Genomic DNA, 20,940 nt, shown 5'->3' on the forward strand with positions numbered 1-20,940 from the left:
CGCGGAGAACTCTCCTTCCTGCGACCCGCGGGGACGCGCCCGGCCGCCCCTCCCGGGACGGCTCCCCTCCCCCTCCCGGGCGGCCCCCTCCCCCCTCCCGGGACGGTCCCTCGCCCCCTCTCCCGCCCCGCACACAATGGCGCCCCCCGAGCTCCCGCCACCGGCCCCGCGCCGCCGGGTCCGCGCACAAAGGAGGGCGCGCGGCCGCCCGGAACCCGGCGCCGCACCAGGTGCTCTGCGCGCGGCGGGCCGCAGCGGGCCGGGGCGGGGGCGCGGGCGGGGGCCGCGGCCGCACTTACTTTCTCGATGGTCCCGGGCAGCAGGCGCTCCAGCAGCCTGCAGAGCACCACCCCATCCTTCAGCGACGCCTGCAGAAAGCCCTCCGGGTCCGAGATGGTTTTCTTGGGCGACTCGAGCACCCCCAGGGTGATGAGCCACGTAACGGTCTGCTCGGCGGAATTCATCGCTGCGGCTGGGCGGCAGGGCGGGCGCCGCGCCGTTCACCTCGGAGCGCCGGCCCCCGCGGCCCCCGCCGCCCCCGCCGCCCCCTCGCCCATGGAGGGGCCGCGCCGGCGATTGGCTCCGCGGCCCAGCAGGTCCGGCCCGGCTCGCGCTGCCTCGCGTGCGTCCTGGCCCGCTGTCAAGCGCCTTTTCATTAGAGCCTCAGGAACCTGCGGGCGCCGGCGCCGCCCCCGCCGCCGCCCCCCGGCCTCGGCCGCCTTCGCCCAATGACATCACCGCCAGGAGAAGAAAGACGCGGCCGCCCGCCGGCCCGCGCCCCGCGCCCCGCGCCGCCTCCGCGCCAGGCCGGGCCGGGCCGAGCCGTGCGGGGCCGAGCAGGGCCGCGCGCACCTGCGCTCACCTGCAGCCCGCGCCCCGCGCCCCGCCTGGGGGCTCCGAACCCTTTGTTTGTATTTTCAGTTCGTGAATGTTTGAATTATTAAGCGCTTCCCAGAATGCTCTTTTTATTTTTGTCAGTTTTATTTCAGGGGGTGGGAGGATGCTGAAAACGAGACGTTTGTTTCTCTTCGCTACCTTGCAAGCCAGTAATTACGGAACACAGATGATAATTAAATCTGTAACCAGATGGGTCCAATTCGGGTAGGAATTGATTTTCCCGAGGCTGCCGGAGCCCTGGGGGACGGGCGCCCGGGCGGCGCGGCGGGCGTGCGTGCGCCCCAGCCGGGAGGCGGGTGGCGCGCCGGTGACCTCCCCGGGCGGCCAGGGACGGCTCGGCCCGTCGGGCGCCGGCCCGGAGCCCTGCGCGACTCCGCTGCACATAGATGGTGACGTTGCAAACCCTGTGGGAGGAAGGTCAGGAAAGGGGGTCTGCGCCCAGGATCAGGAAGGAACATGAGAACCGCCCAACTAGGACAGGGCGCTCGGCTGCGCCGCTGGAGACCGGGCGGAGAACGCGCTCCGCACAGGCCCAGCCAAAGAACTCAGACATCAACTGCCGCCTGCTGCGCAAGCTTCTTCCAGCCGCTGATGACATTTACCCATTTGCATGCCAAGGAAGGAATGGAGCCTCTTCCTTAAAGAAGGACACGGATTTCTATTTACTCCATCCACAGTCCTGAGTGCTCTCCCGGTTGGCCAGCTCTGACTTCCCCTGGCAGTTTAAAATAGCATCATTAGCAACCACCTATTGGGAACTTACTATGTGCCGGTCACGTATATTAATCCATTTAATGACGAAGGCTGGCAACCATATAAAGCTATCAAAAATAATGAAAGGCTTAAGTCCTCTTCCTCAGCCTTCTTCCAGAGTACTTCTCTTGCAATCAATCATTAATTGCATTTGTTTCCAGCTTTGAGTTAAGTGGTTAAAATTTTGTTTCCAAACGCAAACACAAAATAATTCAATAGCAGTATGAATTCTCGATTATGAGAGCAGTATACTCAGTGATAATAGCTACTATCTGCTAGACACTCTGCGAAGTGCTTTCTCTACCTGCATCCCGTCACATCATTGTAGTGGTGAGATGTCCAGCTCAAAGCCCAGCTATGCTATTCCAGGACGACACGCTTTGCCCGCTTTCTCCTGCTCCCCTGTAAGCCTTCCAGGAAACAGCAGAGCAGTTAACAGCTATGTCAAGATTTGTATCCAGAGTCTTTTCCAAGGAAGGGTGTCATCCCCCTCTGGGATTACTAGTTACTCCCCTTACTACTGAATTGGAGAAATAATTTAGAATACAGCCCTTACAATTTCAAATTCTACTATTAGGTCTGGAGCTTACAAGCTGGTGAACAAAATTCACATTGACTCGGTGCAGTGTTCTGAAGAAGCCAGCTCCAGGAAGTGGCCTTGGGAGACCCATGAACCTGGGGCCAACTACTGTCAGGGTGGAGGTGCACAGGCCAACTCTTATAGCTCGTCTTTTTTGAGAGAAGCCCAGACTTTGAAATGCTTTATAGCATTCTCTTCTACCTTGGATATACATTAATTTCAAGAAAGTTTATTTGGAAGGGATTCTAGAAAGTAACATTGCTCAAAGATAGATATTTTTAGGTGCTTAATTGAGCTGTTTTAGTATCCAAGGCAGCATTTGGTTAGACTTTCCTAAACATGTTTCCAAGTTCCCAATACAGAGGACACGTGCTGTGGAGTACAGTCTGGAGCCACCACTCACTGCTCTATTGGGTTAGAGCCAATTAAGATGTTGTCTAGGAGAATTTTGGCCCTGCCTGCGGTCGCCCCTTTAGTTCACCTCAAAAGAGGATAGAGTGGCTTTCAGTGCAAGCCTGTGTCCCTCAGTCCCCTCATTTCCCATGACAGGATGTCAGCTTCACACACAGCTTGGCTGCTTGTGAATGCCTGGTAGCTGCATTCCAGGTCGTCGTTGGCTGAACACCCACAAACTCAGCTGCACACCAGTTAACTACCAAAGCTCAGCTGAACTGTGCTGACTCAGCTTGTGTTGGGTCACTACAAAAATACCAAAATCTAAAAAAAAAAATCTTCAATCTTGATTGAAGAATGCAGTAAAGAGCAGTTCTTTGCAGCTCATGTATCTCATGTATCTACTGTATGTTATTTTATGAGACAATGTCCTACTTATTTGGGAGAAATATGGTCAAATGCTAAAAATTAAAGATTAAAGATAGGAAAACTAGTTTATAAACATACATGGCTGAAAAATTAAGCAAGATTAGAAAACATTTTACCAATGTGGTGTATAACATGAAACATAAAGTCAATAAGATACTTATCCTAGTTTGGGTTTTCCCCAGAAGCAGATCCGGAGCCCATAGCTTGGGTGCCAGTGGCTTACAGGCGTGGTCCCAGGAGGGACAGTGAAGGAGAGAAGAGCATGGACAAGAGGTTGGGGGATGCAGCGAGCATCTGGGCTCCGATCCCTGAGGACCTCTCACACACACAGTGCAACGAGTCTCAGAGTCTTTTGGCTAAAGGTCAGGAAGGGTAAGACTTTACCCACTGACTCCCATCCCCAGGGCGTGAGCTCTAATTCTACAAAGCCCTGGCCCTTCAGGCACTGAGTTATTTCATAGCCAGTGCCTCCATGGCACCTGCTCCTTATTCCAGCTCAGCACAGGTGAGAGGCGCCATCGTCATGATGGTATAGAATAGGAGTTGTACCACCTCATGTAGCACCAACAATGGCATCTGTGATGATGAATTTTATGTGTCAACTTGACTGGAACATGGGTTGCCCAGATATTTGGTTGAATATTTGTCTGGGTATGTCTGTGAGTGTGTCTTTGGATGATGTTAGCATTTGAATCAGTAAAGTGAGTACAGCAGATGTCCCTCTCCAAGGTGGGCAGGCCTCATCCAATCAGTTAAAGGCCTGAATAGAACAAAAATACAGATCTTCCTCCAAGTAAAGGAGAATTTTCTAGCTGATGACCTTTGAACTGGAATATCAGTTCTCCCTAGGTCTCCAGCTTGCTGGGCCACCCTGCGGAGTAGACTTGGCAGCCTCGATAGTCACATGAGCCAATTCTTCATAACAACTTGATAGGCAGATGGCTTGATAGATAGATAGATGCATAGATAGATGGATAAATAGATGGATACATGCATAGATAGATGGATAGATGGACGGATGGATGGATAGATGGATAGATAGATGGTTGCATAGATGGATGGATGGATAGATAGATAGATAGATGGATAGATAGATGGATTCATAGATGGATAGATGGATGGATGCATAGATAGATGGATAGATAGATGCATAAATGGGTAGATGGATGGATGCATAGATAGATGGATGTATGGATGGATGGATATATACATAGATGGATAGATAGATAGAGATAGAGAGAGACAGAGAGGGATAGATAGATCCTGTGGGTTCTGTTTCTCTGGAGAACACTGAGTGATGCAGCGTCCTGTGGCTGTGCCATCTAGCTAGTGAACAATGTGCATTGAGACTCCCTTCCTGAGTGTCTGTTTCCCAAGGTCCCCCCTGACACCACCTGCCCTGGTTTGGGCACCCTGATGGCCTCTGTACAGGCTGCCTATTTGGGAGGTGATCACCAGGAGCACGAGGAGGAAGTGGGAAGAGGAGATGGGGAAGGAGAAAGCTAAAGCGAGGCTGCGTCAAGGCGTGGGTTACTAAAGCCACCTGGGGCGCAGTCCCACTGGAGCCTGCTTCATCTCCCAGGGCTGCCATTACAAAGGCTCACAAACTGGGTGGCTCAAAACAACAGAAGTGTATTCTCTCTCAGTTCTGAAGGTGAGAGGTCTGAAATCACAGTGCAGGCAGGGTTGGCTCCTTCAGGAGGCTGTGGGGGAGAATCTGCTCCAGGCTAGTGTCCCAGCTTGTGCTGGGGCCGGTAGTCCTCAGGGCTCCTTCCTTGAGTTGTAGATGAATCACTCCAGTCCTGGACTGTCTCCTCATGGCACTCTCTCCCTTTCTGTGTCTCTGTCTGAATTTCTGTCTCTTACAGGGACATCAGTCATTGGATTAGGGCCCACTCTAACCTAGGACGACCTCATCTTGACTTGATCACATCTGCGGAGACCCTATTTCTATAAGGTTATGTTTACAGGTTCTGGGAATTAGAACTTGAACATGTCTTTGGGGGGGCACAGTTCAGCTCACAGTAGGACTCTTTGAGAAATCATCAGGACTCTGCCTCAGAAATTTCCACCAGAGAAAGGGGAGGTGGAACTTCCTGTGACATCACATGGGAGGCGTGTGATGTCTTGGGACGTGTTTGTAATGCTGAAATCCTTTGATGGGTTCTGGTGTTATCATCCAGACCAATCCATTATGATTCCAGCCATCGTCATCTATTTGTTTCAGCAGTTACTAATAATTCCTACTAGATTCAGTATTTCACTTGGAATTGCCATATCTTGATAGTTCCTCAGTTATTTATCACCTCAGTTCTGCAGGAGGTACTGTTCTGTATCAACTGTATGTGTATTCTGAAATATAGTTCCTACAGGAAAGACAAGATAAATGCTCACTCATTTTCCATTGTTTACCAGTTTTTAGCATCATGAGTCAGTGCTCTAGCATTCTTCAGAGGAGAGCAGTGATTTGTTTTAAATACCATTATGAATTCATGGACTTAGAAAAATACATTTGGTGCATTTCAGTTAGTTATTTCCCTCTTCCTAGTTTATCTTTTTGTACTGGGTGGGAGACCTTTCTCCATGAATCTCTCACATTTCTGAATATCTGAGCAGAGGTAATGACAGCTATTGTTCCAGACCACCTTTTCAAGAGTGTTTCATAACAAACAGCCTTGGAAGATGGAGGTATTGTCCCCCTCCCAGGCAGAGGCGGATTTGCTTGCTGACCAGCAGATTAAGAGTAATGTCTCCATCTAGGACAGAGTTTGGGCAGGTTTGCTCACAGCGCCTGTAAAGATTGGGGTTTCCTAAGCTTGTGGTCCCTCAGCTGTGACATAAACCCACCGTGCATGGCCTCTGTGGGACTCGGGAGCAAGGGGAGCACTGAGGTGAACCTGCAAACCATGCTGCTTGCTCAGCTGTGAGTGACAAAGTCTTTTGTCTCTGACCCAGGAGTCTTGTGTCTTCTACCAGCATCCACAGACCTGTGGCTGACAGTATTAGCTGGCGAGCAGGAGGAAATCTCAGATCCACTGTAGTTCTTCTCAGTGCCTTTACTCATTTCCCATGATGAATGCTCAATTACTTTTTTCTTTTGAATATATCTTTCACTGTGTCCCATGAAATTTTTATTTATTTTATTTTTATTTTTATTTTTATTTTTTGATGGGGCCTTGCTGTTTCCTAAGCTAGTCTTGAGGTCCTGGGCTCAAGTGATCCTCCTGCCTTGGCCTCCAGAGTAGCTGGGACTACAGGCATGCGTAACCATGCCCATCTTCCATGACTTTTATTAGAAAGCACTTTCTTTTTCATTACTCCCAAGGAGATTTGTAATTTCCCTTTTGATTTCCTCTTTGACCAAATCTTTTTTTAATTTTATTTTTTATTGATACAGAATAGATGCATATATTTTTTAGGTACAAGTGGTAATTTAGTACATTCATATAATTTGTAAAGATCACATCATTGTACTTTGAAAATCTATCACCTTAAATATTTATCTTTTATTTATGCTAGAAACATTTGAATTATTCTCTTCTAGCTATTTTGAAATATATGATAGATTATTGTAAACTGTAATCACTCTATTGATCTATCAAACACTAGGTCTTAGCTGGGTGCAGTGGCTCATCCCTGTAATCCTAACACTTTGGGAGGCCAAGGTGGGAAGATTGTTTGAGGCCAGTAGTTCAAGACCAGCCTGAGCAACATAGTGAGAGTCCATCTCTACAAAAAATTTTAAAAATTAGCCAGTCGTGGGGGCACGTGCCTGTAGTCCCAGCTACTCAAGAGGCTGAGGCAGCAGAATTACTTAAGCCAAGGAGTTTGAGACTACAGTGAGCTATGATTGGGCCACTGCACTCCAGCCTGGGTGACAGAGCAAGACCCTGTCTCAAAAAACAAAACAAAACAAAACAAACCCCTATGTCTTATTTCTTCTGGCAAACTGTATATTTATACTCATGAACTAATCTTTCTTCATTCTCCCTCTACCTACACACCCTCCCCAGCCTCTGGTATCTATCATTTTACTTTCTACCTCCATGAGATCAACCTTTTTCGCTCCCACATATGAGTGAGAAAATGTGATATTTGTCTTTCTGTGCTTGACTTATTTCACTTAACGTTGTGTCCTCCAGTTCCATCCATGTTGCTTCAAATGACAGAATTTCATTCTTTTTTTAATGACTGAATAGTAGTCCATTGTATATATAAACCACATTTTCTTTATCCATTTGTCCACTGATGGGCACTTAGGTTGATTCCATATTTTGGCTTGTGAACTGCAGAGCGTAAGACTGCAGATACCTCTTTGATATATCGATTTCCTTTCTTTTAAACATATACCAGTAATGGGGTTGCTAGGTCATATGGCAGTTCTATATTTGGTGTTTTAGGAGCCTCCATACAGTTCTCCATAGTGGCTGTACTAATTTACATTCCCACCAACAGTATATGAGGGAAATCTTTATGGAGGAACATGTTTTCTTAATTATCAAGAAATTGGGTGTTTCCTGGACGTTGATAGGCAATTGAGCCTATAAATTCCTACTTTCCAAAACTTTCTAGGATTTCAAATGTTCCATGAAAGAATGCATATACTCTGTTCAAGAGAATATATAATTATATTGTGGAAAGCTTTGTGCTTTTTTTAAAAAAAGAAATCTTTTGATTTTGAAATAGTTTTACATCCACAATAGGCTTCAAAATGCACAGAGAGTTCCCATGTACTCTTCATGCAGCTCTGTCAATGACCATGTCTCACATAACTTGGGTACATTTCCAAAACAAGGAAATTGATGTAGGTTTGATACTATTTTTTTTTTTTTTTTAGACAGCATCTAGTTCTCTTTCCCTGGGTAGAGTGCAGTAGTGGCATTGTAGCTCACTGCAGCCTCAAATGCCTGGGCTCCAGAGATCCTCCTGCCTCAGCCTCCCTTGTAGCTGGGACTATAGGCACATGCCACCACACCTGGCTAATTTTTTACCTATTTTTTGTAGAGACGGAGGTCTTGCTCTCGCTCGGGCTGCTCTCAAACTCCTGGCCTCAAAGGAGCCTCTCACCTCTGCCTCCCAGAGTGCTAGGATTATAGGTGTGAGCTACCTGACCCAGCCTGTTTGATACTGTTAACTAAACTACAGACTTTATTTGGACTCCACCAGTTTTTACGTGCACTGTGTGTGTGTGTGTGTGTGTGTGTACAGTTCTATAAGCACACACAGACTCAAGTAACTGCCACCACCATTAGGCCACAGAACCGGCCCACGGCCACAAAATATGCCCTCGAGCTGCTGCTTCAGACTCGCTCTCGGCCCCACATAGTTTTTAAGTCCTTTCTTGTCCCCACCTTTCTTCTCTACTAGATAATGTCCATTTTCAAGGACATAAATTTTTAAATCACATTTTCCCTAAAATCCACATCATAAAAAAAAAGCTATATGATGTCTGATGCACAGGTTGATGGAAAACTTTTATGTCTTTTTCATAGGTTGTGCCTGAGATCAATTCATGGTACACATTTCCACTCTGATTCTTCTCGCCTTGAGCTCAGCTGGTCTGATACTTCTCCACCCCGTTTTCTTCTTGCCTGCACGTACCTGATTAACTCTTTGCCCATGTCGTCCTTTTCGACCTTTTCCATCCTTTTATTTTAAGTTAGATTTATTTATTATCTTCCTGTTAATTCTTCTCTATGTGTCTTCAATATCTCTCATTTTTTCCCTCATGATCTCCACTAGGTGTTTATATTTCCACTCTGTTCTTTGAGATTTGTCTTCTATTTTACATTCTAGTCCAATCATTTGGATGTTCTTTAATTCACCATTGAATTTTTTTTTAGCTTCAGAAAGTCATTTTTTGTGTTGCACTTAAAACTCCCTAAAATGATTGTTAAAAACCATTAAACAATGGCAGTTAAAACAATTGTTTCATTATTTTATGGCCAAAGTAGAGGGAAGGAAGCCTCAGGAGACTCTCGGGCAAGTGGCAGCCCCTTCCCATTCCACAGGGCAACTGCCCTGGCATTTCTGCCCCTGTGGACCCTGACCGCCAACTCCTCGTGTCCTGCTTCCCAGAACATTCATACCTGGAGTGCACACTCAGGAGTCTGTTCCTCACACCAGAGGTCTTGCTCCCGTCCTCTGGATGGTGTTCTGATCTTCCCATCTCTTTCTGTCTTCTCTCTGCCTTCTGGATGGGCACATTCACCTTTTTGACTAGCAAGTATTCCCGTTTTTCCCCACCCTCTCCTCTTCCCCCTCACCCACTCCCCCTCCCCCCACACATTCTCTGCTTATAAAAACCTCTCTACAACCCTACCATCTTCTCTTCAAGTTATTGTCCTGTATTCTCCTTCCCTTTCCTAATTCCTCACCCCTCAATCACACCTGCATTGAGTAAAACTCTTCCATTTCTTGTGGAAAACATACTTTCTGTGGAACACAAGTGACAACACCTGGCAGGTGCAGGACCCCCTGGGCTGAGTGGGAAAGACCCTCACAGCATTTTCATTCCCAGCAGGAGCATGGACAGGAGGTTCTGAAACAGGCTTTTCACACACTTTCTTAATGGTCTCGGGTTAAGAAGCTTATTGAGAATCTAGTGGAAGATAAGTAAACTCTGCTCAAAGACAGCAGATTTCAGAGAGCACTTGGATTCCTGGGGCAGGGTCCGTGGGCCTTAGGTTAAGGCGGAGCTGGCTCAGAGCAAACGTGAGCAGAGGACACTCGCACTGAAGGTATCCTGTGGCCCAGGAAACCTACTTAGGAAAAAGCAACAGGCGCTTAGACTATTCCAGTAAGCTCTTGTTTGAGTAAATTATAACGATGGCATAATAGACAAGGCTTGTTGGAAAGCAAATGTTTTACCAATAAAATCTGTTTTCTTCTTCGTGTGACTTTACCTAGGGGTTGCCCTTGAGTGCTGTCCTCAGTACCCATGCTTGGGTGTGACACAGCAGAGACAGCAATCGTGGATTCAGAGAGGACTGTCCCTCTGCTGTAAAGCTTGAAATAAACATGGCCTTAAACATGGGTGGTGGTTGGGCACAGTGGCATGTGTGTAGCCCCCGTTACTCAGGAGGCTGAGGTTGGAGGATTGCTTGAGTCCAGGAGTTCAAGTCCAGCCTGAGCAACGTAGTGAGACCACATCTCTAAAAAACAAAAAATAAAAAAATAAAATGGGTAGTGCTTTGATTTTCCTTTAAAAATGCCCATTATTTCTGTTAACTGTATTCCATGCACAACTTCAAAAAATTCTACTGGAGAAGTACTTTCTGAAATAGAATAGAAGCAAATACCAACAAATAAATAATGTGATGACCTCCCTAGTTCCGTAGTTGACTCTCATATTTTGTACTAGGGCAGCAAAGTTTACATGAGTATTTTTTGCTTTATAAATGTCTTCGGCCATTTGGATGTAAATTTTACTTTCAAAGGGAAAACGTTTCTAATTGCCTGATGTCTGGGTTTTGTTTGTTTTACATATCCCGGGGGGAAAAAAGCACATAAATGAATTATGGGTTTGATTAATGGAACCCAATTTTAGTAGCCACAACTTATTGAAAATACCGAAGTCCCTTAAAAAACAAGGACTTTGTGTGCTTGTCCAAGTGCTAAATTTTATTAAGATTCTGCTTGGACAGTGTGAGCAAATTAGCCTGGGATGAAAAAGCCACACTCCCCACGGAACAGTTTCTGAGGGAGGGAGGGCCCTTAGCTCAGGACACTGGGTAGAGATGAGGTGAGAAAGTGAAACATTGGATTCAAAAAAGAGTTAATAAAATAAGGAGTGGAATAACCAGCCCAATAGAAAAGTTGTTAATCAAAAGAATTAAGAAAGAAAGGTGGAAAGGACAGAAAGATAAAGAGGATAGGTTTATGGAGAGATGTGAGCAGAGACAGTTTTAAGAAAATGTGAATCTGGAGTAGCAAATATTTTCACTGTAAGGACAAAGATGATTTAAAAGTAAAGTATTAGGATAAGGAAGTGCATCAAATGAAGAAAAAGCAATATGCATACGTGTTTTCATAGAGCATTATTTCTCAATGTGGGAAACATTGGGAAAGTGCTTGGTAAAATTAGAGTAGGAACTTTTTGGATCATGGTGAAATCAGTGAGAGAGTAAATATGAAGAGTGTGAAATAAGTGCATATAAAATAAAGCCCAATTATTTATCGTATAACTACAGCTACACAGCAGAAAAAGCAGAGGAATGACAATTAGTGCAATGAGAGGCTGCATTAAGGTGCAGAGAATGAGGGGCATTTATCTCTGAATGCTGTACAGGTGCAGGAACATTCCAAAGAACCCACAAAAGCACTCCACGTGCCCAAAGACGCCAGTTCTACCCAAAAGGGAGGACTTCCCTGTCATCACCGCTCTCCTTCCCCCACTCTGCACCCCCTCCTCACCTGTGTTCTAAGTCCAGGCTCCGACAGGCAGGGGAGGAGAGTTTAAAACTGAATGAGATGTTGAAGATTTAATATTAGGATGACCGGGACTTTTTTTATACCGACATCGTGATGCTCTGTTGCCACCTGGCAACGCCCAGCGAGGCCTTGGCTGCTGCCCTACATCTCCCCAGCGTTTCCGGACGCCCGCAGAGACGGCGTGGACAGACCTGTTTAAAGGGACTTTGGAGAGAAAGAATAAAGTCGCTCTCTGTTTTCATCCTCCTGAGGCCAGCTTATTAATAAACTGGAGACTCTTTTCTGTAAAGAGAACATTCCAGCAATATGGGGAAGTCAGCATGAAGCTAGAAAATGGAACCCAGGGAGCAAGAAACCGTCTTGGATGCCAGGACTGGTTGAGAAGGGCACGGCCAGGTGCACAGGCCACCACCCGCTTGGGGCTGAGGCCCCCTGTGGACACCTGGGGCCCTCAGAGCCCAGTGACCCAGCCAGGGGACCACCCACACCCCACTCTTTGGCTGTGTCACCTCTGCTGATGCAGAGGGGCCTCGGTGCTGGCAAGAAGACCCCATGACCACCCTGTTCTCTAACTCAGTCAATAAACCAGCGATGTGACTCAGGCGTCAGTCTGTTGCGGGTTTGGTTTGTTTGAACCCACCCATCCCTGCATATGGCCAAGTGCCAGCTTCTGGTCCTGCACAGTTTAGGTCCCGGCTGTGAAACAATATTTCTGCAAATGAGCTACCACCTGTCTTAGCCACGGCTGCTGTAACAAAATACTAGAGACTGTCCGCCTTAAACAACACACGTCTATTTCCCCAGTTCTGGAGGCTGGAAGTCTGAGATCAGGGTGCCCCACGATTAGGTTCTGGTGAGAGCCCCTTCAGGAGCGCGGATGGCCACCTTGTCCCTGTGTCCTCACATTTAACCTTAATTACCTCCTAAAAGTCCCATTTTCAATACAGTCGCCCTGGGGGTTGGTGCTTCCACCTCCTTCAACTTGGAGGACACAGTCCAGCCCACACAGCACCTTATCATGGGATGTTGCTCTAGGCCAGATGCTTCCCCACACTCTGCTCCGCCTGGTTGGAAAATGTCCTGTCCCTCCTGTTCTTCCTCCTGACTAGCTCAACACTTTCCTAGCTTTGTGGGTCAGCCTCGAGTTTGTGGCAGGGATCAATGATGAGATCATGAAAGGGAGCAGCCCGCTCCCAGGCAGGGGCGTCCTCCCACCCTGGGGTCTCTCCCTGCTTGCCGGTCACCCAGGGACAGCACAGCCCCATGCTGGGATGCCCTGAATCTGCAGCCACGAGCTCAGAGGGCAGCCTCTCTCACTTCCCTACCTCCAAGCTGGTGATTTCGGAGTGCAGGTGGCGAGTGCGGGAAGGGCTTCAGGGGAAGTGCAGACACAGAACGTGCAGCCTCCACACCTGCTGGGCTCAGAGGATCAACTTCTCCTCGGACCCCACCTATTACAACGACTGCAGCATCCGACAAGCAGACTAAGGGATCAAGGTGTTGGCTTGACCTACTCATCTGTTCAGTGATGTTTCTGTTATTTAGAAAAAGCTCAGGCTTTGTGGACAATTTTACTAACAAAGATATACCAAAGTTAAGACATGTACCCTTGTTTTTACATAAGGAATTTGTTAGTAACCCAATTGCCAAAACCCAGACTCACGAACAGAATAAGACTTTCAATGTATTTACACTGGCACTTTAAAATTATTCTCAAGTTGCCTATATATTTTACTAATTGTTAATATTCTGTCAAGCTAGCTTATTAAAACCTCACTATATTCACCACTAAAAAGCAATAGAGACCGGGTGTGGTGGCTCACGCCTGTAATCCTAGCACTCTGGGAGGTTGAGGCAGGGGGATTGTTTGAGCCCAAAAGTTCGAGACCAGCCTGAGCAAGAGCGAGACCCCGTCTCTACAAAAAATAGAAAACTTAGCCAGCCATGGTGGCTCATGCCTGTAGTTTCAGCTACTCAGGAGGCTAGGGCAGGAGGATCTCTTGAGCCCAGGAGTTTGAGGCTACCGTGAGCTATGATGACACCACTACCCTCTAGCCTACGCGACAGAGCAAGCAAGACCCTATCTCAAAAAAAAAAAAAAAAAAGCAACAGAAGATTCCACACTGGTGCATTTATAGCCTGAGGCTGAGAGCCACCCAGGGTAGTTATTTGAACACAGTGTGTTGTTCACATCTCAGACAATGGGCCAGTGATGAACATGCTTGATGTCTGCCCTGTGACACCCCAAAATACAACCACCAAACTGATCATGTGCTGGAGTTTAGAGCCGGGGTTCTTTAATATTTTTACTCATGGAAAATTGCTGTAACCTTGCATATTTTTAAATCGACATCCAAAAGTTTTCAGCATGTTAAAATAGTTACAAAAGATGTAATTTTCAGTGTATTATAAATATTGACAAACTCACATCACTCCTTTAATTATATCCAATGGAATCTTTATACTATAAAAATTTCACACCCACCATTATACGTTTTAAAATGTACTCACAAGTTTTTCTTTAAAAGTCTGAACTTTTACATTTGACTTTTTTCCTTAAAATTGTATTTTTAATATACTTTCTCCACTGAATTTATCCTAATGCAATATGCATTTATACTTGAAGGACTTTTATTAATCACTCTAGCATACTTATCTGTAGCCAAAATAGATATATCAATAGAAATATATCTTTTAAAATACATATAGATAGCTCTGTCAAAAACATTTATTCTAGATCATTATCATTATAACTTTTATCAGCTCACCATTGATAAAAACAATGCCACATACCAATTTTATGACTGAGTATTAAATACGAAAAATCATTCTGGAGATAATGGTTTTAATGAGATGGGTAGGGCTCTTTTACTTTTTCAATTAGTTCATGGAGCTGTGGGTAAATATTTCTTATGGCTAGCCTGAGACAAAGTTCCAGGTTTTGTGTTAAAGTTTTCTCTTTTACCCTGGAAACGACCTTGGGACTTCCTAGCTCTGTGCCCTGAAAGCCTCATAAAGGTGAGTGCCCGCTGTGCCGTCGCTAGGTGACACTGTTTATGATGAAAATGACCCTGCTTGGTTCCTTGCATCTGGACCTGGGGGGTGCGACTGGTGAGGCCACAGTGCAGTGACACCTCCAACTCAGCACGTCCCCACCCTGTGTGTTGTAAGATGTGCTGCCTGGACGTCTCTGAGCCTCCCAGGGCTCCAAGTCCTTGCCAGATTTGCCCCCACCCAGCAGGACAGGCTCCCCATCCGGTAAGTTCCCCCCTCAGCAGGACCCGCCGCACCCACCTGGCCTCAGCCAAATGGCTCCACCTCCCTGCCCGCCCACAGCATTATTCAAAGAAGTCATCTCTGCCTTGGAACGAGGGGCCCCTTACCCTCTTGTTCCCATGACGCCCACCTCCAGCAGCCCTGCTGGTTCAATCTCCCAAGGGCAGCCCCAGTGGCCCTGGGTACTGTTTAGGGCAGCGGATTCTTTCCTCACCAACCATGTGAGCAGGAGGGGACGAGAACTTCCTGGGAGCCACACCTGGGGAATTGTTAGGAAAGATATCTGTGCCTATTTAGGACCTGGGTTTTTAAGCCAGGTCCACTCCACACCCCTGCCTGGATAAGTCGTGTCTCCTCACACTGACTGGTCACTTGGGGCCAGAGAGTGATCCCTAACCTGCTGCCTGCATGGCCGTGCAGACTCCTCCCGGACAGATGGTGCTGACGATCTGAGTCCTGTCCTGTGTCCTACTGTGAACCTGAAGCCGGAGCAGCACGTGGCACTCTCGTGGGACTAAATGCCCGTTGGAGCGCAGGATGACCTCCGAGGGGCATTGCAACAACCAGTTTTGTCCCTTTTAAAATGTTCATCCATGGAAGTGCTGGGAAACCTTGTTTGCAGAAAGAAACAGCCATAGAGGAGTTATGTGCCAAAAATAACAGATGAAGTGGACAAATTACTTGGAAAACTCTAGGAGAGCCCATTCCAGAAGAAATAATCTGAATAGCCCTATATCAACTAAATAAAGTGAAGTTGCAGTTTAAAATGTTTCAAACAAAGAAAACTTCAGGCCCAGATAGTTTCAATGATGAATTCTACTAAATATTTAAGAAATAAATAATATCACTTCTAAACAAGCTCTTCTAGAATATGGGAGAGGAGAAAACGCTTCCCAACTTATATATAAAGCCATAAAATATAAAATTGTATATAAAGTCTTAAAGTATAAAATATCTTTCATGAACATAAATCATCAAACTATTAACAAATCAAATCTAGCAATATACAAAAAAAAAAAAAAAGCCAAAACTCATGATGACCAGGTGAGGTTTATTTGTTCATATAAAGCCAGGAATTCAAGTCCTGTTTATCATTTGAAAATCAAACAATACAATGCATCCTATCAATAGACTAAAGAATAAAAACTTTATGATCATCTCGATAGACACAGAAAGTATTTGACAAAATTCAACATCCATTCATTTACCATGCAAACTCGCAACAAACTAGGTGATTCCTAAACCTGAGAAAAAAACTTACCAAAAAAATCTACAGCTGACATCATACTGAATGGTGAAAGATTGTTTTCCCCTATAACCAAGAACAAACATTTCTATTAATATGGTACTAGATGTCCTCGACAGTGAAATAAGAAAGAAAAAGAAATTAAAGGCATACAGGTTGGGAAAAAATAAAACTCTCTTTACTTGCAGATAACGTGTTTGTCTATGTAGATAAACCGAAAGAATTCTTCCCTCCCCCCCAAAAATCTCCATCAACCTACATAGCAAACAGAGAGAGTCTCTCTAAGAGAAAATGATACTTATTTAGGAGTAGGCATTGTGATAAGAATACACATGCCATAGGATGCACGGCATACTAGGTGCATACTTAGGGAGGTCAAGGAAGACAAAGGTTTTTGAAGGGAAAATGAGGAGGTTTACATAACTGTTTTAAGGTAATCATCATTGGCGACAATGGTTACAGGCACCAGTCCGAGGTCGGACCGCTGTTGCTGGACAGATGTCCTTGCTGAAGTATTTTTTGTGTAGGGTTACTATGACATTTGTGCAAGGTTGTGGTTTTTGCAGAGTCTTTTGTGATAGTGTTTGTTATTAGACATTTATGCATAAGGATCCTCCTTTCATGGCCTTCCCTGCCTATGTGTCAAGGTTTTCTTTTCCTTTTCTTTATTTCCTTTTTTTTTAAACACAAGTGACTCCATTTTGATTCTGACAACTCTCACAGCGCTTAGAACTAATAAGTGAGTTTAGCAAGGATACAAGACAAAAGGATGATATAAAAACATGCTATATTTCTATATCTAGCAATGAACAATTGGAAATTGGGATTTTAAAAATAAGGCCATTTACAATAGCACCAAAAACCATGAAATACTTAGGGGCACATAATATACATGGAATACATTAAATGTAAATCTTACAAAATATATGCAAGATCTGTATGCTTAAAAAACCACAAAACAGTGATCAAAAAGAGAGAGAGAGAGATTAAAGAAACCATATCAAAATAGAGATATTCTCATATTACATGAAAGAGTTAACTCAAAATGGACCATAGAACTAACTGGAAAACCTGAAACTATAAAACTTTTCAAAAAAATTTTTAGAAACACAATAGCAAAGATGTGGAAACAACCCAAATGCCCATCAATACATGATTGGATTAGTAAACTGTGGTATATGTATACCATGGAATACTACTCAGCTATAAGGAATGATGAAGATACGACATCTCTATGGTTCTCCTGGAGAGAGTTGGAACCCATTATATTAAGTGAAGTATCCCAAGAATGGAAAAACAAGCATCACATGTACTCACCAGAAAATTGGTTTCCTTGATCATCACCTAAATACAAATCTGGAAACGACACCAATTGGACATCAGACTGAGGTGGGGGGTGGGGGAGGGGATGGGGGTATGCCTACACAATGAGTGCATTGCGCACCGTTTGGGGAGCAGTAACACTTGAAGGTGCTGACTCGGGAAAGGGGGGGTGGGGAAAAAAATATGAAACTATTGTTTTTAACTTGCACTGTTCACTTAATAATTTATCATGAACATTTCCCATATTATTTCATATCATTGTACAAGAAATAATGTATACATTATGAGGACATACTGTATCTAACAAGATATACTGTCAGACTCTTTGATTCTGTAAAATTAAATAAAAAAAAAAAAAAAATTTTTAGAAACAAAGCCTTTGTGACCTTGGGTTAGGCAAAGATTACTTAGATATGGCACCAAAATCGTTATTAATAAAAGAAAAAATTGATCAATTATGCTTCAGAAAAATTAAGAACTTTGTTCTTTGAAAAGACACTGGTGAGGAAATGAAAAAATAAGCCACACACTGGGAGATTTCATTTGCAAGCAATACATCTGATAAAGGACTTGTATCCAGAATATATAAAGAACTCTTGCAAATCAATAATAAGAAAATAATGCAAATTTTCTAAATGGGCAAAATGTTTGAACAGACACTTCACTAAAGAAGGTATGTGGAGCCAGAGATGGTGGTGCACACTTGTAATCCCAGCTACTCAGAAGACTGAGGAGGGAGGGTTGCTTGAGCCCAGGAGTTAGAGATGAGCCTGGGCAACATAGCAAGACCCCGTCTCAAGTAAAAAAAATAAATGCAACAAAAATTTGCTTTAAAAAAAATAAGAATATATGTGGGTTGCAAATAAATGCATGCTCAACATGTTGAGCATGTAGTTGTAAGGGAAATGCAACTTAAAACCATAGTGAGTTATCAGTACATGACTATTGAAACGGCTTAAAAAAAAAAAAAGACAATGTCAAATGCTGGTGAGGATTAGGCCCGCTGGAACTCACATTCACTGCTGGTGGGAAGGCAAAATGGTGCAGCCACTTTGGACACCACTTTGGCAGTTCCTATAAAGTTAAACGTGCATTTACCATAAAACCAAATAGCCCACTCCTAGGTAGATTTACAGTGAAATGAATGCATGTCCACACATAACCAATGCACTGACTAGCCAATAAAGCTACCAGATTTGAATGGGGTCCAGATCAAGAGATGGTTCTGCAGGAGATTCAGGTTGATCTGCCAGCTGCCCTTGGACGTGATCCAGCAGATCCAATGGTGCTTGAAGCATCAGGGGCAGATGCTGTGTAAAGCCCCTGGTGGCCCCAGTAGGAAGGTCACAGCCAGACCATTAGATCTGGGGAACAAATTTATGTCCTTTCTAGCAGAGAACTATCTTCCTTTCTGAAAATGCTGTTGGCTAGCTGGGGCCAGGAAGAGGTTGACTACTTGCCATAGGACATCAAAGTCACATGTGACTTAAGCTCATTATAAATGTGTTAGTGTGGTGGGTGCCATTTGCCCCACCAAGCAATAAATCCAGGCCTGGGAGCAGCCCTCCATCATGCGTGGAAGTTGGAAATATGGTACAGGCTTGAGCAGATCCTGAAGACAGGTAACTGCATGTGCTAGCAGCCAGACTCTCAGAGCACCTGTTTGTGCTGTATTGACAAGTCACTCAAATTACATTCATGGTTTCTTGGGGAGTTGCCAAGGACCAGTTGATTGAGGAAAAAAAAACGGTTTGGGTCTGGTTTGGAGATGATTCCCCCAATATGCAAGTGGACGCCTACAGCATTACGACTGCCCCAGTTGGGGTGGCCACGGAGGATGCTGCGGAAGGGAAGGGAAGCCCTCTCAATGGAAATGATTCAGAGCAATGCACCTAGTTTTTCATTTCACCTGGACAGAGATGAGAGTTACAGAGATATCGATCTACATTGATTCTGGGAACAGGAAAAGAATAAGATTGGGAAATTGGTGACAAGGACGTCTAAGGTAGAGGTATGTGAATGGTGCTCCCAGAGTGGGGTGGGAGTGCTGAGGATAAATGTGTGTCCTGGGTAAGTGGTCTCTGGGGTACAACCGCAGTAGGCAGGTGCTCAACGATGGGGTGGATGTGGCGGTCCACTCTGTGGGTGTCAGTCAGCCTTTCTCCCGAGCCACCAGGTCCTCACTCAGGGGGCTCACAAACAGAAGGGCCGTGGCCGCAGGGACGGTGGTTATGCAGGGCACGGCAGCACGGGCTTTCCTGCACCAAGGCCCATCTGGCTACAGCCCTGCAGAGTGGGCCATCTGTCCACAACAAAGTCTGCACGCAGCCCTGTGGGAGGCACTGTCCCATGACACTGGGGCATCATGGGAAGAGCAGTGACATGTCCTCACCAGGAGGACACTGACTCCAGATGTCGATTGGCCATCCTGACTGCTTCTACCAAAACGTCAGCCATGCACTTGTGGAATTCCCAATACATTCACAATGAGCTGATTTTCTAGCAAATTCATTGTAAAAATGGGTTCATGTCTTGTGGAATTCCCAATACATTCACAATGAGCTGTTTTGCTAGCAAATTCATTGTAAAAATGGGTTCATGTCCTGAAATTTATCAGTCTGACCATGTGCCCCATCCCTTGAAAATACCCAAAGTGATACAATGGGGAAGCGGCTCATTGAAGACCCAGTACTGACAGTCCTAGAGGACGTGGTGAGACTCGGATCGATACATGACCGATACATGGTGCTGCTTTCCCGTGGCCAGAACACGTGGGTCTGGGAGCCAGGAGACGAGGTATAAGTTAGATCCCCCACACACCATCATCCTCACGATCCCCTCGCAATTGCTTAACGTCCATCCCTGCAACTCTTGCTCAGGCACAAAGGGAAGAAGATTCCTTTATGTACCAGAGGACACATGGATGCTTCCTGGCACTGGAGGCTGCCACATGGCTGTGCCCATGGACCCAAAGGAGAGCAGGGGCATATGTCATGCCTGGGCGACTGGTCCTGATTACCAGGGAATTGAGATTATGGGGGAGTGTTTATTCCCCGGAGGATTCTCTGAGGCAAGTCTTGCACGCCCTGCAGTCAGGCCCTCCCTGCCTTATGCAGACGGATGGCTCCCCGACCCCTGTCACTGACAGCGTTGCTTTGGCATCCAAACCCGACAAGAGTAGTGTGAGAAGGGAAAATTACAGGCCAGTAACACTCAGGCCAATAATGCTCACCAATAGGAGCATGAAAATTGTAAACAAAAATATTTGCAAATCAAGCAATGTGTAAAAAATATAATAAACGCAAAAACCCAAGTTTATCCCTTGAGTTCATGGTCAGTTTAATAAGACAAACTTCAATAGGTGAAAAAAATAAATCATTAACAGTCAACATTCATAATAAAGCTCTTTGCAAATTGTAAGTAGAAAGAACCTCCCTTAACATGAAAAAGGGTATTATTGTCTTAATCCGTGTGTGCTGCTGTAACAGAACACCACAGACTGAGTGAGCCGTAAAGAGCAGAAATGTATTTCTCAGTCCTGGAGGCTGGAAACCCAAGATCGAGTCACAGCATTTGGTGTTTGACGAGGGCCGCACCCTCCGGAGGGGAG

At 45.4% G+C, this 20,940-nt stretch overlaps 1 protein-coding gene across 3 annotated transcripts in view; it reads right to left on the reverse strand.

Annotated features, from left to right (window-relative positions):
* Nucleotides 1–523, reverse strand: part of ARHGEF7 (Rho guanine nucleotide exchange factor 7) — a 160,209-nt gene extending 159,686 nt beyond the window's left edge. For all 3 annotated transcript variants that reach the window (XM_069467566.1, XM_069467565.1, XM_069467567.1), the window contains exon 1: nt 300–523. In XM_069467566.1, coding sequence (XP_069323667.1) covers nt 300–464 — 165 coding nt within the window. In that variant the 5' untranslated portion in view covers nt 465–523. The remainder of the gene's footprint in view (nt 1–299) is intronic.
* Between the last annotated feature and the right edge of the window lie 20,417 nt (nt 524–20,940).

The sequence above is a fragment of the Eulemur rufifrons genome, chromosome 4, assembly GCF_041146395.1.
Source record: "Eulemur rufifrons isolate Redbay chromosome 4, OSU_ERuf_1, whole genome shotgun sequence".
NCBI classification, from domain to species: Eukaryota; Metazoa; Chordata; class Mammalia; order Primates; family Lemuridae; genus Eulemur; species Eulemur rufifrons.